Genomic DNA, 19545 nt, shown 5'->3' with positions numbered 1-19545 from the left:
GAAACAGACAGAAGCTGAGAGCAGAATAGATGGCAAAAGAACAATCACTGTCATCTCAGGTATCTGTGTGGGAGAGTACAGCATGTGTCATGAAGTCAGTGTGTGTGCGTGTGTGTGTGTCATGCCGCTTGAACGGCGCATGTTGTTGTGGGTTGGCTACCTGCAGTGCTTTTACAGGTGTGAGTGACAGAGGCAGAAACTCAAAGCTGGAGGGTGGCTGACACTGACCTTTATCAGCGACCCACACACACACACGAATACACACTCATATGTGTTTCCTTTGTTCATGCATGTGCACACACACGTGTTATATATCTGCTTGGCTGGGTCTGTGGATATAACTGTACACATGGATATGGGCATGTGCTGCACACAGGAAAAGGAATGTGTGTGTGTGTGTGTGTGTGTGTGTGTGTGTGTGTGTGTGTGTGTGTGTGTGCTCTCACCGTTTCCTGGGTGCTGGAAAGAGGGGGAGAACTGCTTGGCGGTGACCCTGGCCATGCGACTCTCCTCCTGGGCTTTGTGAGCCGCTCCTACCGCCGCCTCTGCTTTACCCTGCGCATGAGCCGTCCTGACACACAAAGAAGACAGGAAACACAACGGGTTAATCAAACTTCACTTTCAAACATTGAACATGAGAAGAAGAAAAGTGACACAAAATATTTGCTGTGGTTTCCAAAATGTAGACTACAGCAGGTTGGAACAAGATCAAGAATAAAAAGGTCTACAAATACTAAAAACAAAAAGAAAAATGTAACTGACCTTTACAGAACAATAAGACTACCTACAGCGCATCAGTGTTTTAGTTTTCACTGATATAGGGGTATTTTCTGGTTGAGCCTCGGTTTATTCTTTACACACATGACCCTCAGAATGCAACTTATAGTGCACGATGCTGGTGTATTTTTCCTAAGTGGTGATGGGATACCTTGTGAAGTGGACACAATCCTCTGATAGTGGGAGGAAAAGCTAAAATATACAGATGAGTGAATTGTCACAGTACGATCAGCTGTCTGTTTGTTCTCACAGCTATTTCACAGGGCTCTTGTTGAGCTTGTTGGAACCCCCCCCCCCCCTGGAGACGGCGATCCTCAAGGGAGTTTCACCCTCATATGCCATAAACTCGACAACAACCTTCATTGTCCAACCAACAACCGATTAACTTGGCGAAGTGGAAAACGAATTAGAGCACTAAATTTAACACTTCAACTTTCAGTCCACATTAAGCTGCTGTTTTTCTCACTTAAAAATGATCTCCAGAGAGGATCAATCTTAAAATGCCGACCTTGTGTTGTTGTGTGGATGAGGAAAACAGAGCTTTTGGGAAAAGATGACATTTTCTGGGTATGAGTGGTGACAGATTAAAGAAAAGAACTATGTATTGCTTCTAACCCACTTTGTGATGACTCATTTTACAAGTTAGTATAGCCTAGATCAGACATAATACGTGTCACCTTCGAAGTGTAGTTGTGTTTATTTTGCCAGACAGCTGTGCGATCATAGAATACTGATTCGATCGGTGTCCGAGGAAGCATTTATAAGCGGTGGTTGAATCATTATTTTATGCGCATTCGGTTGTCTGACAACGGAGAGAGAAGACATGTAAATGAGAAGAGTTCAACTCATCAGTGTAGCTGTATTGGAGCACAGTTTGGGTGAGCGCACAGAGCAGGAGGGAGACAGACCAGCTGAGACTCAGACTGTCTGTCCCACACTGCACCAGATGTCAGCTGTGATGTCCAGTTTTGTTGTGTGCCGAACGTCACAGGACCAAGAGATGCAGATTATTCAATGCTTGAGTTGCATGGTAACGTAAAGCATAGTGTTGATATGCGTTTTCATGACATAGGCATTCCAGTGTGAAATTTAACCATATTAATGACATTGTAGCCTGATTTTCAGACTGAATTGTCATTTTATTTCATTCATTCATTCAACCAGACATTCATGTTAGTTAAGTTCTTGTTGGGAGGTGGTGGTTATTTTGTTTTGCTCTGCCCAAACTCATTGATAGCAAGTGACATAGAAGAAATACATTGATTTATATTTCTATAAGTTGACTTACAACTTGTGCAGCTTCATTGATCTCGTCCACACTTGTTGCATTTGCTGTCGCTAATTTCCATGAATGTTGCTAGGTAGTGGTTGAAAGTGTTTCGAGAGAGAAGAGAGGAAAAAAGGAGACAGACTGTTGGGAAATAAGCCTGTCAGAATAATTACATTATCGGATTATCGTACAATAACGTAATTATTGACATCATCATATCTATATATGGACTTATCGTATGATACATGGACATGACCTCGATCTTTTTTCTTTTTTTTTATTGCCACACTTCACATTAGCAGCTAAGAGGCTATTCATGTCACATCGGCTAAGCAAGCAGTGTCCTCCATTGGTATGAAATGATCTTCAAATGACAATAATATCGTTTATCGCGATTATTTCTGAGACAATACATCGCCCAACAGAAGTTATCGTGACAGGTCTTGTGGGAAATAAACGGAAGAACTGAGTGTCTGAGTTCAGGAATTGAAGTGAACACAAACACACAGACACAGACACAGATGGTAGGTCTGTTGCTAGGTAGCTGACAGCTAACATACAGTTGGTCCATCGGCTGCTTGGGGTGAATAAACACAAACTGTCCAGTATGAACAAAAAATTCTACATACAACCACATCACAGTTGAACACATACCCAGCATTTACTCTCAGATGTCATTATTAAAAGAACACAACACCGCTTCATCCGTACTGTATCTGAGTGATCTTTTCTATTGTGTCTTGTTATGGCTGACAAATCACATTATCTGGCATCTCAGACACCTGAGCCAGAGGGTGAGACACACACATACACACACACACACACACACACACACACACACACACACACACACACACACACACACACACACCAAGACCACAAACAAGCATGTATACACCAACACATTACATGATACTGTACCTCACACAGTATCTATGGGAGGACAGTTATCACAGAGTATGATGAGTCAGTATATATTCAGCTGTTTACAGGAGATGTAATCTTTTGCTTGAAGATGTGTTTACTATCGCTAAACAATTCATGTCACTGCCGGAGCCTGTCGCGCTTTTCACATCTCCTTCATCTTCTCTAAGTGCAGTCTCATTTTCATATCTCTCTCTCGCTCTTTCTTTGATTTCTCTCAATTTTTTCCTTTCTGCCTCTCCCTAATTGGCCATACCTTCTTAATCACGGTCCCCCTTTTCATCTTTTTTCTTGTCCTGCCCTCTCTTCTTTTCTTTCATTCCCTGCGGTTATATCAAATAGATCTCAATTACAACCCCTCTTCTCACATTGGTCTATCTCTTTCCATTCACCTATCTTTCTGTGTCTTTAGAAGAGCTTGGTACAATAGCCTCGCCATCCCTGCCTCGCTCTCCTTCTCCCTTCCTCCCTCTCTCTCTCTCTCTCTCTCTCTCTCTCTCTCTCTCTCTCTCTGGGCAGTAACAGTCTTGATGCAGTGTTGCATGTCGATGGCTATTGATTTTTTCCTCTCTGCCTCTCGGTTTCTCTTTGCCCCTCTCTGCACTCTCTGCCAGAGCTGCTATGCCAGGCCCACAGTATACTCAACACCGCCGTGCGTGTGAGTGCATGCCCGTTGGTTGTGTGGGAGGTGAGGTGTAAGGAGAGAGAAGAAGAAGCTTCACGTGATATAATCACATGTAGACAACAGGCAATCTCGCTATTCGCAAGGTTATGAAATAAACTGCTTCTCATGCAAACACACTGTTGCTATATCTTCTCTCACCTTGGTGCTTGCACCACGACATACAAGAAAACTCCCTTCATATTCTCTCTCAGTTTTTCTTTTTCATCTGTTTCTCTATAACTTCCTGTCCCACTCCTGTCTTCCCCGGGAACAACCTGTTTTCTGGATGAATCAACTGCCTGGAGAGAAAAGAGCTGCCTTTTCAAAGGAAGCTTGATTATACAACACAACATCCTGTCCAAAAGAAGAAGAAAAAAAAAGACAAAGAGTTGCAGATGGAAGGCAAGAATGGAGGAAAAGAAAGAGAGATCGAGTGGGGTGATGAGGAATGAGGGAGGGAGGGAGGAGAGTAGGTGACAAAGGAGAGGTAAAGAGGCCGACGGTGTCACATGGAATGACATACACAGCGAGAGACTCGAATGGAAGAAAGAAGATGGAGTTGAAAGGTGTTACATACTCAACATCAATAAATCATTACCAGATTAATTGTGAGACAGCTTAATTACAGCAGTGCCTGAAAGACTGACAACCGCTACATTAAAGCTTGAGGAGGGGAGGGAGGACAAGCAGCAGTGTTTTCTTTATGATTGGAACAGACGGGGTTCAAGAAAAATGTGGTGCTACTGCAACTTCCAGAGGTATTTTACCAAGATAATATGACTCTGTTATCAATTTAAACATCATGTTACCCACATAAACATTTCCAAACAAATTAGAGTTAAAGACGTGGAACCATTTGGCACATTTAAAGAGTTTTGTATGACGTAAAGTGGAACAGTGGAACACAGTTTATTGCAAAGGTCAAAAGTCAAGGGGTCACCAAAGTCATTGGGATTCATTTTCCTGACACCATGGATATATGTAACACATTTCATGCCAAGTTATCCAATAGTTTCACTTAAAAAGCAAAAATGGCAATGTCATAGTGGCAATAGAGGAGGGGTCAGGGGATCACCAAAGTCAGTAGGATCCTTAATCTGGGGTACATGAATGTCTGCTGTTGAGACATTTCGACAACTATTGACCCAAATGGTGGACTGACCGACCAAGTCCAACCTCATGGCCCAGCTCTAATTTTATGTTTATAGTAGCTGACACTTACAATAAGTCATGGTCTACTGAATTACTGTTGCTATACACCGAACTTGCATGGCAACAACAGGCAGATTTGATTTACCACTCTCAATTCTGAGGCAATAGCCACTCAGATCCTTGTGGAAGACATGAAAATAAAGGAGCAGTTGTTTTAGTACTGCAGTGTAGTTGTGGTGTAGAAATGTTTTTTAGCGTAGTACTGTAAATAAAAGTGTGTTAAAACGTTATTTGCTCTAAAGAGAACGAAGGATGCTTAATATAGTATTAGTTTCACAGTAAAAGAGAAAACTTGTAGAAGTCTTCAGAGAGCAGAGACTATAGCTGGACAGTTGGAAAAAGGACTTAAGAATCAAGCAGTTCTCTGAAAGCTCACAAAATAACTGTTATTGAACTTTGAAAAAATTGCAAAGGTTATTCTAGCAGCAAGTGTTGTAACAATTGTGTGTTCTTGAGGTTTATGGACAGTAAACCTAGTGAACACTCTTCATTTTTGCAGAAAGACAGATGAAAGACGTGGCCACAGCACTTTGGCGCTCTATGTTGATGTTAATAATACTACATGTAGCATCTCAAGAGGATGCAGGGATACCAAGGCTAAAAGGACAAGAGGGATAAAAGGAGGACAGGGGAGACAAAAGAGAACTAAGAGATACACGCAGAGCAATACAAAGACACTGAGGTGAAGTGAAGAGAGAGAGACAGTGGGAGAAAATCTAATCCGGGATTCATGCACTAAGCTCCTCCATCATCTCTGTCATTACTCTGAACCAGCTGATGATGATGAGGATGATTCATACCTGAATATCCAGCAGAGCTTTCCGGTTTGCATTGCGGCTAACGGTGTGTTAGTGTGTGTGTGTGTGTGTGTGTGTGTGTGTGTGCGCGCATTTACGTGCGAGAGAAAGAGAGTGTGTGTTGGGCTTCAGGCTCGCTGATGAAACCAGGTCATGGATTGCAGTGAATGGCTCTGTCCACAAAGCACAGTGAGTCACTGGTGTGTTTATGTGGTACTAACTAATCACAGGTAGCCTGATGCCACATTAGTTACATCAGCACATGTGACAACAGTGATCAGGGCTCACACACACACACACAAACACACACACACACACACACACACACACACACACACACACACACACACACACACACACACACACACACACACACACAAACAAATCCAGGATTTACTATAACATGATGTATGTGGACAGCTGACATGCCTTTGTGGAAGACACCGAGTCCCTATCAGATCCAGGATCGTGCTCTGGAGCCAAACCTGACCTTTGACCCCTCCTGGCTCTTGATATGCATATTAAATATTAGGAGTTGAATAAACATTTAAAACCAGTGTGTGGTCATTTTTAGAAACACACATACTTCAGGAAAGTTGAACAAAGAGCCCCATTGTCTTTGAGCCAGTTTTCCACAGTGCTTTCAGTTAGCTCCATGAAAGAACTTCTGCAGCAATTATCCTGTGACTGTTTCACCTCTCAGGGTTTCTCCTGGTGTTCCACAAGGAAATACCCTGCTGATCTGTTCTGGGACACAGAGAGAGAAAGAGAGAAAGGCTGTCCTGTCCTGGGCTATGCTGCTGTCGGAATCTGGGTTAGATATATCTGTGTGTGTGTGTGTGTGTGTGTGTGTGTGTATCAGAGAGTTAAAGCTAGTGTGTGCAGGCCACGCTACTGCTGTATGTACACTTAGGTTGGTAATATGTTGTAAGTTGGATATCCTAGAAAACCTGCATCATAGACCAGACTGTTGCCACTTAGTTACTTATTGAATTAGTTAAATCTGCACGTTAACACTTTACACACCTCATCTCAGACATCGGGAAACATGCTATCCATCTTAAGTCTGGCACAAATTAAACAGAACAACGAATATGTTTAAAGGCAGGCGCTTACAGCTAATACTAGAGAGATAAACATTAATCTGACTATACCATCAAATGCAGAATTGATAAGTCAACGACAAAAATATAAAAGTCTCATGTAACGAAAAAGGCACGCCGTGAGCTTTATCTAACCTCATCGCAGAGTCACAGATTTTTCTTTTCTGTGCTGCTCTGACATGAAATCGGCTCATTCAAGCACTTTTTGTATTGAGATCTGGTTTTATCTGCTTTAAGCATGCATAAAGTGGCACCCTACTTTAAACAAGGACACTCTGTCCCTCCCCAAAAATAATTCAAGTCCCCCCTTGTGCATGAGCTACTGCCCTCTAAATATCATCCTCAGCATACTGTACAAGAGCTGAAGTTTACACACTCTGACTGCGTGTTTTAACTTCCTTTAAATGTCTTATGCCTACAGATCTGCCTGTGGGTCGAAATCGTAACTCATGTTGTTCAGTCCAGACCGACAGAACTTTTAAATGTGCATTTAAACTAAAAGGATTTAAAGGACACTTAAATCACTGCACCACACACATAGTTTAAATAAATATTGAAAAGGATAGAAAATGAAACAATGACAGAGAAAATGCCCACAGACAGACGGTCACGGGCAATGATTGCCACAAAATGAGACAGAGAGAGACAGCCAGTGGATCGTAGACAGACACCAAGAGAGATACGGCGGAGAGACAGATGTGTAAACTAACAGATTGACAGAGAGGCAAACAGAAAAAGACAACAGGCAGTCTTGTAAACGAACAGATAACAGAAGCCAGGTAAAGCGTCCTAACATTAATAAAACGCTGGCATATTAATCTGAAGGTGTTAGTATACTGTAAACAAAAACATCACCATCTGACCTGAGGCTTTATAGGAGATGTGGATTGTAAACTTTAGAAATTCAAATGTTGTGAGAACTATAATTAAATACAGTTATATACAGTATTATATACAGTTTAATGCTACAAGTACCACATCTAAAGTAAAGTATTTAGTCATTTTAACCAATTTTCCTGTGTGTGTGGTCTTATTATGAAAAGGTCTATATCATATTCATCTTTCTGTATCCCAAAACAGGTGTAAGATAGCATAGCTTAGCCTAGCTTAGCGCAAACACAGGAAGAAAGGGGGAAAACCGCTAGCCTCCACCAAAACAGCTAGCCAGCTTACTCCCTGTTAGCTGTTAGCCAGCTAGTTAGCAATATGTCTGACTTGGTACAGGTTTTATTAGAAAAGCTGTTGTAGTTTAACACAACAATATCTCTTTTATGTATCTACATATGTCGAGTTAAACGCACAACACAGTAAACACAAAAGTTTGTTCCAAGATTAAGTTAAAACACTTCAATGTCTGTACAGCCTACTGAGACGTAGCCTAGAGATGATACAAAATAGTTTCCTCAAAATACAGATCATTTATTAATCCGAGGAAATAAAGTTAGTCAGAACCTTTCTCTCTGCCTGCTGGTGCCTGTCTGCTTTATTTATTTGTGTAAAATGCAACCCAGCCTTCTGAAGTACAAGTCTTTGGTTATGAATTATTGTAGCACTCTGCCCGGCATGAAAGAAGACTTTCTGGTGGGCAGCACTGTAACTCAGACTGAAAAACACATTACAAAAAAAAGTGCAAGTTTACTCTTGGAAGTGATTCTGTACGTACTCCCGCTGAGATATAGTTCACATTTATTATTCCTGTGATCAGTTCTAACAAGGTCAGTGAACATACAAAAAAGTTTGTCTCTCAGATCTTGTCAAGAGGATCTACTATAAAAAAACATTGCCCAGAAAAAAAACCGCAGCTGTTCTTTTGAGTTGAAATGAAGGTCTATGACATGTTTGCTTGCCCACGCAACAGAATGGACCACAAAATGCAAAATGTGTCTCTAGGGGAAGTATCCACAACTTTGATGAGGATTATAGACAGATATGTATAGTGTCAAAGTGGTGTGATGGGTGAATAGTGTCTCATATTATAAAATCATCAATTTCTTTTCCGAAAAAGCGTGCTGAACGCTGCGGTTGTTTGTAATACCTTGCAACAACCACCAGCAGGTGTTTATCCACCTTTTGACAGTATACTACATCACTGCCTACTTACTCAATTAGTACATGAGGATAAATCATCTCTTTATGTATTGTATGTACTGATGTTGTTACACAAGGCAAGACAAATGACTGCCAGAATACACATGAATTCATGTTCAACTACAATGATTTCATGTCCATTTTGAAACCTTTCACAACAGGATACGTGACTTTGCCGAGATGCTTTAAAACATTTTTTTTTTAAAATAAGAAATTCTCTGACAGCCTGTCCCAGCTGGTGTATGATGAGTAAAGCTGCCTTGATATATAAAAGACAGATTGGACGTCACTCCTAAATTTTCATTTGTCTCTTCCTGTAGGCAGAGGCATGCTAATACCAGAAACAACATTCAGAATAATCGTGTGTCACCTGAATGGGTGGGACTGGACTGGGTCAGCCTGTGTTATGTTTATCTGCCGCTGCCACACATTTGAGATGTGGTCCAAAGAAACATTGTTGTACCTGAACCTGTTCCTGCCTTCATTTACAGTAACTGAGAAGCAGTTTTTTACTCATAGGCTCACCACTCACATCATCCGCTGTACTGTATTCATATATTAATGTATGCCTACTGGCTTTGTTGATACACTTGTTTACTAAATGAATTTCCTCCAAAGGATTAAAGTTTAATTTAAACATAGCTAGTTACACAATTATATTAGTCTTGGGTTTTAGAGTTTTAGAGGGTAACTAAGCTACTAATTCTGTGCCAAATGTATTCAAATGAGCACCAGAAGCTTTATTCTACATCAGTCTGACAATCATCAGCCATTATTTACACAGCAGCACCATAATACAATATTTATTCATCCAAAACACATAATGCACAGAGGAGATTCATTAGGTCACTTGTGTTATTATTATATTACGCACCGTTCACTTTTCCATGGTATGGACTCATCATTGTGACACAACCTAATTATCACACATTATATTAACTATAGAATATATGTTATATTAAATACATAGTTGAGTGAAAGATGTGTCATTATTTTATGTTGATTAAGCAGCTTCCAGGCAGGCTTCCTGGTTTAGTGATTGGTCATGAAGAATGGAAATAATGGTAATAACAGACTAACCTGTATCATTGCACTGATAAATTGGCATCAGGGGTCTTGAACATCTTCACCATAGAAACAGCTGCTACAGCAACACAAAGTGAGCTAGTTGTTAAAGCTGAACAGCCTTTTTATAGCAGGATGTGTTAACCAAGCAGGACAAAGACTTTTTACTTGTATTTACTATAGACTGCATTAGCAACGACACTGGGTACTTCATCCATGCTGCATGAGCACACGCTGTTACTGTTAACACAAGACTTTATATGGGACAAAGTTTTGGTTCCGCAATAATGAGGGGTTTCCAGGCTATGTAAGAGGCTTAACTTAGTGGTGTCTCTGTCCATTGCAGGTTAATTAATCTTATATGTGTTAGACTTCAAACTGTAGCGAGTCTAATCTTTGCGTGTCTTTCCACTTGTTTCTCTTGTTTCTTTCTGTCTGCATGTCTTATCAGCAGTATGGGATGAGTTAGGTGAGCAGCTGTAGCGACCTGTGATCATACTGCCCTCAGCAGAAGACTGTCATCAGGACTAATAGGATTGGATCTTAACTGATTCAGCTCATGTGTCCTCTTGCATGCACACTCTTCAAACACAGGCATGTTCAGCGGCTGCTTCCACAAAGTTCGCAAGTAAGCTTATAAGCATAATAAGGAAGAGAAGGTTTGTGTGTGTGTGTGTGTGTGTGTGTGTGTGTGTGTGTGTGTGTGTGTGTGTGTGTGTGTGTGTGTGTGTGTGTGTGTGTGTGAGCTTCTGGTCCAGCCTCTGCTCTCTCAGGCTGCCTGCCAACATTGTTGGCATAATGCGGAAATCTCTCTCTCTATGTCTCTCTCTCTCTTTATCTTTTTTCTCTTACCATCCTTTTCTCTCTTACTCCCACTTCATACTCTCTCCATCTGTTTTTCCCTTTTTTCTACCTCACACGTTTTTGTCCCTCTATATTCATTTTGAAAAGCTGGCAACCTGAGCCGTGACACTTGCGGAAAACAGGTGATCCACTCATACAAGCGCAAAGATTCAAACTTCCCCAACCACACATGCACAGAATACACATTTACTGTACTGTACATAAGGCAATTATTGAACATAATGCCAGTGTGCAACACATTATTACATTATTGATCAATTCCAAGGTCAACTGCTGATCAGATAGTAAACCTAACCCACTAACCCTCTGAGTCTACTTTTAATCTGCAGCCATTTATACTTCTATGGTTTCACATAAAGACTACAACTCCAACTTCTAAAGTTCAGCATGTAGCATATGTAGCTTGCCTGCAGCAAGTTGTGATTTTATAACAATTAAAAAGAAAAAAATCATTTCAGCTGCAAGGTGAACGTAGCATGTAGCATGATATATAAATTGAAGATGTAAAAAAAGTAGGTTAAATTTGAAGCTTCGGGTCAAGCAAGTGAAAAAAAAAATCTTTCCTCCTATTTCCAGCCGAAAAATGCTTCGCAAGCAATTGACATTTAACAATATAGTTATAATCAAACCTTTTAGGAATGCAAGTCAGAGGAGATTCTAGTCAGAGTGACTTTAGATACTCAAGGTAAGGTATATAGAAAATACTGCTTCACACCATTGGGGAACTGTGATAGACATTTTACCTGTGACCTTCTGTATTATTTTTCAGAACTGGCTGGTACAAACTGTCAGCAAACTGTGGAATGGGATTCCCATGAAGCTGGTAGCCAAATTGCCTAGCTCAGTTTGTATCCCCTAAATGATCTCGGTGGTGTAAGGTTATGCAGCATGTTCACCTTGATAGTTGTCATTTCAGAAATGAAGTTTAAAAAAAACCTAAAAAAACAGGTCTGACAGCGAGAGAACTACTGTAACCACAGCCCTATCACCCGGTTCCTTGAAACAACAAAGTTGGGACCAAAATGGGTCATAGGCCTACTTCTGATCGGTCCCCACATGACAAGGGTATTAATGCGTATCCATGACTACAGGTCCCAAGACAGCTAATTAATTTTTTCTTTGAGTCCTGGGCTGAAAAACAAAAATCATTGCTTTATATGCCTGTCCAAAAGTTTCTGGCTTCTGTAAAGAAGGTCAGGGCACGCCCATTAACATCATAACCCCAACTGTGTTAACTGTTTTAGTTCAATGAGCAGGGTTACTGTGAGAGCAGACTCTCATTTCGATTCAGCAGAAAGGTGTCATCAAAGCCTTAACAGCTCCAGACGGTCTCGCTTCGCTTGCCGTTTCACTTGTACCATAACCTCCTTAACGCCACTCTCACCTTAACCTCAATCCTGGTCCTAATCTGTCATTAAACTCAATTATAAAGTGAAATGGAGCCACCCACAAGTGTACACACGGAGCCAACTTTCTCAATGATTCAGGCACACGGATGCATCGGTGGACATTTGTATGATACAAAGAAAGATGCTTTGGAAGAAAGCAATGATTTTACAAAATGTCAGGGTCTTCTAACGCTATAATCAAAGTGCCATCAAAATGATTCAGATTTTCACTTCATCCTTTAAAAGAAAAACATGGCCAAGATGTTACAGGTGTAGGACATTCGGTTTTCTTTTCTTTAATTCCACCCAATAGATGAACTGACTTTTTCAATCCAGATCAACACTGGCGCTTTCAAAAACCTTTGTGAGAGACAGTATTGTGATATAAACTAAATTAACAACTGGATTAAAAGCATTTAAATGACAATTGGGTCATTCCGACTGAAATCAATACAAGATAACTACACATTTACTTAGCTTATCTACAGAGACTGCAATACAATCTGAGAAATGCATTCCTTATTTGACTGAACATTGGTATATCTCATATTCCAGCCAAGTCTAACCCTAACCAAAAAGCCAAAAAGCCTGAAATCAACGCCAGCCCACATGGCTCCGAAACCCAGAGACAACGACGCAATGGTTGGGACCTTTGCCAAGCCTGATTGCCTGAGAGAACAGGGACTTACACCTGATGTCGAGCCCATCTGCTTGATGACTTGCTGTACCTGGCATCACCTTGTAGCTTAACCGGTAGTGAAGACATCTTTCATATCACAGCTTTGAAACAAGATCAGCCGGAACCTCACTAGGGGGAAACACCCTCTCGGCAGCCCTGCAGCTAACAGGCCTGTACCCGCAACTAGGCCACACCAGTGAGCTAAACATGGCACAACCACCCTGGACCTGCTGAGATGATTTCAGCACTACAACAACTCTTAATCAAGTAGGCATAACAGCAATACACCTTTGCGATAAGAGTTCGTGTTGAATCGAACCACACGAACAGTACCACACTAGTTAAACACGATTAAGCTATTTACCCCAAGTTTACTGCAAAGCTCGCCAAATTTCCACTTCTTCCTGATTCTCCTCCTTTGTGTGAACGTTTTTTTTACGCCTGTGTTTTCTCAGTCTGCATTGCTGTGGCTTGATTGTGAGACAGGATGTCACAGGGCTGTACTGCTGCAACTGCAGTTTCAAGACTATCTTCTTTAGTATCCATCACAGTGGGGGAATAATCTTCCCTGTTCTTAGTAAAAGATCAAACCATTTGCTTGCTAATTGACTTCATTAAACAACAAGCAACTCATGCTGTTGTTTGACTAGAATACATCTTAGTTCTCACACTAATACAACAGTAGGTCAAAGAATAAATTGAGAATCGCATATCTATCAAGTCAAATTCATTAATTAAACTACCTATAAACCTAATCAAACTATATCAGACATAGCGTGTCCAGCTACGTCTTTGCCCCCAAGTCGAGGAGACCCTTTTGAGAACCTGGAAACAGAATGGGGTAATATGACTGAAGATTGGAGTCTGGTATTGCAACTCAAAGCCAGGATGCTGACCCTTCTGACTTTGAAGCAGTAATGTCAGAGCTAATCTAAAGGCTCACAAAAGAGAAGCTGCACGATTACAAGAAGCGAGCGAAAAACCCTTCCACAGCGACTTGAACAGGCTCTAACCAGAGCAGAAGTGTGCATTGATGAACAGGAAGCTCAGTGTAATGCACCAGATAAGTGTGCTAGTGTGCATCCAGGAGAAGAAGAAGAAGGGAAAGCTGAGTTGAAAGAAAGATGCGAATGGCTAGAACAATCCTTCCGAGAATGTGATCATGAGCTAGCTGCAACAATAGATCAACTTGACAGGTCTGATAACTTCCTCAAGCAGGCAGCCGAGGAAATATATTATGAATTGTTATGACTTTAAGTCACATATTTCACTTCCTTATGGACCACTGAGTTAAGGTTTATCATTTTTTTGATAAGTTTTTTGTTCATTTGCTCTATTATTGTCTTTATCATGTATTATGCAGATGTTTAGCTATTAAAGAAATGTCTTCATATATCAACAAGTAGTTTGTCTGTGTTCTTTGAGAGCAGAAGACAAGACATCAATGTACTGAAAAGAACTTGCGGTTAAGCCACTGAGTGACTGACTAATTCAATATATTTGTTGTTAGAAGGGGTGGTGGCCTGAACTGGTGAACATGTAATAATAAAAGCAGTCCTACAAAGGATATAAAAATCGGGGCTAAATTTGTTCTAAGCTATGTAAAAAGTAACAATCTTTAAGCTTTTCATGAAATCATCAATTTATTGTCGTCATGTTTTTTTTCTGCAACAGCCATGTAATGTGTTTACAGTCAGTAATTCCCAGGCTGGTTTTAGGTTAACCGCCTAAAAATGAGGGAGTCACAGTAAAAATATGCAACATGTAATCCAGCTCAATTTTGTCTTACTGGTAACACCCTCACGGTTTTCTGTGTGCTCTCTTTTCACTGTAAAAGAGCTCTATTATGTGACTGCTAATACAAACAGATCATCCTACTGCCACTGCTGCACAGGAAAAGCATTCAATCTATAGTATATGAGTTGCTGCTCAAGGGGGGGGGTTTGCTGTACATTATTATCAAACTGCTCTTGCTGTTACCATGGTAACCAAGGGTACCAAATCAATTAGGACTGATATCTTAAAAGGTCTTGTATGGTGGAAAACAATTTTGCTTTGGGATGGATTAGCCCTCATTACTACGCATTACTACGTCACACCCAACAGTCAAATCAAATATGCTTGAAGCTTTAGCATGAGCCCACCCCAGTTTTGCATTGCAGCCAGATGAAAAGAAAAGCCACTGGGAGTGTTGCTGGTTGTTCAGCAGCTAAAAAGTCTTTACAGCCTTCAAAAGGAAATGGAAATTTACATGAAGAACGGCTGAAAGTCAGTTTTGGAGACAATCTTTTCTCTATTATTGACAAGTGGTTGTGTGTGTGTGTGTGTGTTCTGCACATTGTACAGTTGACTGTCTGCTTAACGAGACTCAGTACACTGCGGGATTTTCAACTTTTTGATCTTTAACCTTTAGATCAAGTTTTAAAACTAGTGCGCTCGTAAAGATTGTTTCTTTCTGTTGCGTTGCTAAAGAAATACAATATATCTGTGCAAAAGTGTTTGAAAAAATGATGAAATGTAGACATAATCTTACTAATCTGATGCCACAACTGTGCAACATCAGGTTCTTTCCCATTCAGAATTAGACTCTGGTTCATAGACCACTACATTCTGTCGTACGTCTCCAGCCACAGCCAATACTTCAGTTGAAGATGCAGCGTAAGGGAACTTTCATTATTCATTAGTTCATATTTCAACTAGCTGCAGGTAAAGGTGGGGCCCACACCTCAACCAATTAGAAGAGGTGGTCATTAATAATGTAGATTTTATGTAAATAGCTTCTGAAATTGCCTACTGGAGCACACAGGGGGGTCTGGGCTATAAGATGAAGATGGATTTAGAGAAATATGCAGATTTTCGCAAATAATATGTCACAGTATGTTTTAAATAGACTCATTATTTATGAAAAATGAGTCAAAAAAAGGTCACAAGAACTTTAATGATATAAACCTTAACACAGCTTTCAAAGGAAAATCTGTCTCAATTGCTGTAGCCTTTTAATGGTCAGCATTCAGAACTCTTAATGACTTGCAATTCACTTTTACAGACTTGTCCCCTGTCATGGACTTGCCCTTATTGACTTGAGACTTGAATTGCGACTTATAAAGCTACTATTGTGGGGATTTTTTAGATAATCAAAACACAGAAGTATACCGGCTCGTCTGAAATTCGCACTTCAATTGCGCAATCGATTGACATGCAACTCTCAGGAAAATGCAACGTTCTTTGAAGAGACCTTCTGAAGGCCACCATACAGCCAGTTCAGACCATTCCTCTGAAAAAAGGTAGTTACAGACACCAAAAAAACACTCATCTGTAAACCACCATGGAGCCAATACCTGGAGAGAGCGATCTCAGACTTCTGCCGGGCGATGTCAGCTGCCTTCTGTGCTCCTTCTACAGCTCGGTCCACCTTCTCTCTGATCTTACTGGCCCGTAGTGGGATCAGGTTCTTCCTCTTGCCGCTCACCAGGATATTCTGCTTGTACTTCCCTTCCTCTTTTGTACCATCAGGAAACGCGGTGCAGCCGTAGCCATGGCGTTTGTTGCTGAGCCACTCCCCCTCGTACTGCAGCCCGTCTGACCGCCGGCTCACACCGAATCCCGTCCGCTTGTCATTCTTCCATTCCCCGCAGTAGGTCTCTGTTGCCGTGGCATCCACATCGTCGTCAGCCGCTGCCAACTCTGCATCTGCATCTCCGAGACTGGAGAGGGTGAAAGATTACATTGGTTTGGCAGGTTTACACAGTCAACAATTTAACATAGTATTCAAATTCTGAGAAGAACAACAATTTGTAAGCTGGCAGGTAAGCATTAAGAACTCCTCCGTAATGTGACAGAAAGATTGCTATCAACAAATTGCTTTGTGCCAAAGAATTAGCCGAGAAGATCGATACCAATCCTACTGATTGGGACCAGTTCCCAGGCAACCAGTGGAGACTCCAGGAAGTTACCTCCCCCATGTAAAATAGCACATTTTAATTTCTGTACTTCAGATTTTGTACAGATTAAATGAGAAATGACCTCTAATCTATGCACATTAGAGGAGCTGGCAAGCAATTTTTTTTTTTACCTTTACACAGAGCCAGACTAGCTGTTTCTTCCCATTTTCAATTTTGTGCTTAGCTAAGCTAACTGTCTGCTGGCTGTAGCTCCATATTCAACATACAGATGAGAGTTATATCGAGCTTCTCATCTAACTCCCCACCAGAAAGCAATTAAGTTGTATTTCCCAAATCTAAAATATAATATAAACCATTTCCCAAGATATTTTATGAAGAATGCATGTCTAAAAATGTGACAATGAAACAAACAGACAATGCATCTTCACATATCTTTCCCCAATTCCCTTACCCCCCCCTCTATTGAGATGATATCAATGCTTCTTATAACACTCTCTCACAGTCAGAGAAAACACATTTCCTCTGAAGTTGGTAAGGAATAATAAGTATTCTGCTCAACTAGTTGTTGCTCATGTGCATCAGTTATATATTTGTTTGTCTTTAGTATGTTTTTACTGCCCCAATATGACTTTTCACTATAATGTGTTCATAATATGAATCATCCAATGATAAAAAACAAATAGGACATGTGTATGTAATTGATACATTACAATACATTATGTACATATTCATTCTAAATGCTGTATTTTTCATCTTGTATTCATACATGAACACGTACAGAAGCTCTTCTGTACATGTTTACCATATGGGTTGAAATAACAAACTGACTACAAATCTAGAAGTTTCTTTCCTTATCAGCCTTGCCAATAATGAATCAGAATTGATAATCCACTCTCAGCCACTTTGCCAACACATAGTTTAAGAGCTACTGACTCTTGTTGTGAGCGTCCGTTGTCTGTTTGAACTATTTGGTGCCTTTAAAAATAAGTCTCAATTCAGCTTACTTGGAAATTGACACCAAGCATATATGCAGTGGTAGTAAGTGGATTCACCACATGGAAGCCAAACAAGCAGCAGTACAAAAAAGACCAAAACTTTTACTTTTCATTGGTACCCACCAGCATGTCCGCTCTCTGACTCTAAATCGTTGTGTCCAATATGATGATCAGAAAATGCAAAAAGACAAATGGAGTGGGCTGACAGCAGAGCAAAGAGACAAAGATAACAGGCTTATCCCCAAGTAACACATCGTAAAACTGGAAACTTTTCATCAGGCACCAGGCCAGCTGCCTTTTAACCTACAGGTCACTCTGGACTGCATGCAAATCCACTTTAAAGACTCTTAAGTAGGACAGGTGCTTTTTGTTGCCTTGATGTCCTCCAAATGAAGGACAGTTCCCTTTATTAGTGCGTCATCCCTCTTTGTCCTTTCCTACCTACTACCTTTCGCCCCACTTTCATTCATTGTATTACCGCATGTTGATATCTGACACACTGAAGTTTTTCTCACTCTTTAGTGAAGGGTAAACATCTTTATACTTGTTCGGTCACCTTCAAAGCCATTTACATTGAATAAATGTTGATATAAGAGCTTGCAGGAGTATTTAATGCATTGGACTTTCTGCATCAATACCTGCATATGGCAATGTAACTAATATAAGGTTATGGTTAGGTAAAGATCACAGTTACAGCTAATGAAGGTGTAAACATTAAGTGTGGGTTTGAGACGGGATGCAAATTCCCATTAGAGTCAGACTTGCAACACTCAACATACCTCCTGCACTGGCAATGAAAGTTGGTATTGGACATAATGTGAGGTGTCCAATTTGGAAGTAACTCAGAGATTCTAGATGTTCAGTTTGAAGACAACCTCACTGACTTACAGACCATATTGCTACCTGCAGTAGAGCTTGCCCCATCCTACCTCACCATTATGTTATTACCTGATAGTAGAGTTGATATCAGATGCAGCAGAAGATACAGTACTCATCCCAGCCTCGCTCCTGAACGAGCTCTGTTTAGACCTCTGGGAGGCCAGGGAGCTCCTGGACTCAGACTTCCTCAACTTGAGCCCAGACAGAATGGACCTCCGGAACAGCCCGCCCTTCCTCTTCCCCTTCAGCAGCTCAGCCTCGCTGTGTGCCGTCAGTACGAAGCCTCCACGAGACACTGCAGGGCTGCTGCCACTGCTGCCTGTACTGCACATGGAGACGCTGGTGGACAAGGTGCCCGGAACAGGAGGAGGACCAGGAACCACCGCCCCGGTCCGGTCTAGCAGAGCTGTACCATTGCTGTGCTCCGAACCGGAGCGGAGAGAGTTTATGGAGGTACGGAGTGGGGAGCGAATGACGGCCGCCATGCCATAGGGGACACTCTGACGAACGCCGTAGCCATGTCGCATCCCACCAACCCACTGGCCCTGAAATGTTCCTAGAGACAGAGGAGAACAACTTTAATAACAGTTATACTTTTTCTGTGTTAGAAGATTTTACATATGGCGCCATGAACAACTGCTGCTAACATCATTTTCAGCTGACATTGTCACGGCCTCTTGACCTGCCAGGTTGTCTGTTCTTCCCTTGCGTGAATCTGGCAGTTAGGGCTGAACACTTTGTCCAAATCATTGGCCGATGAGTTGTTCATGACTTGTTTGGTATTCGTCTAAAACAAGTTGTGATTAGCTGACCTAGTACCCTTAGCTTAGACAAGCAGTAGTGTTTGCTGGGAACAGTTAACTCATGTTTTTCACATTGATGAAAGAAATGTCTTTAAGAGTTGTTTTATAAGTTGACTTACAACAACCTGTATAACT

The 19545-nt window shown here is 41.1% G+C and overlaps 1 protein-coding gene across 2 annotated transcripts in view; it reads right to left on the bottom strand.

Annotated features, from left to right (window-relative positions):
* The window catches only part of jph3b (junctophilin 3b), a 44428-nt gene that overhangs the window by 11735 nt on the left and 13148 nt on the right, over nucleotides 1–19545 (bottom strand). The window contains exons 2-5 of one of the 2 annotated variants that reach the window (XM_062420995.1): nucleotides 18981–19163; nucleotides 18677–18926; nucleotides 16170–16535; nucleotides 447–571 (exon numbers count right to left, since the gene is read on the bottom strand). In XM_062420995.1, the coding sequence (XP_062276979.1) occupies nucleotides 447–571; nucleotides 16170–16535; nucleotides 18677–18926; nucleotides 18981–19163 (924 nt within the window). Of the gene's footprint in view, nucleotides 1–446; nucleotides 572–16169; nucleotides 16536–18676; nucleotides 19164–19545 lie in introns of both variants that reach the window. The other variant, XM_062420994.1, reaches the window with a different exon arrangement.

The sequence above is a fragment of the Scomber scombrus genome, chromosome 6, assembly GCF_963691925.1.
Source record: "Scomber scombrus chromosome 6, fScoSco1.1, whole genome shotgun sequence".
Classification (NCBI taxonomy): Eukaryota; Metazoa; Chordata; class Actinopteri; order Scombriformes; family Scombridae; genus Scomber; species Scomber scombrus.
This window is presented reverse-complemented; position numbering and strand designations above follow the sequence as displayed.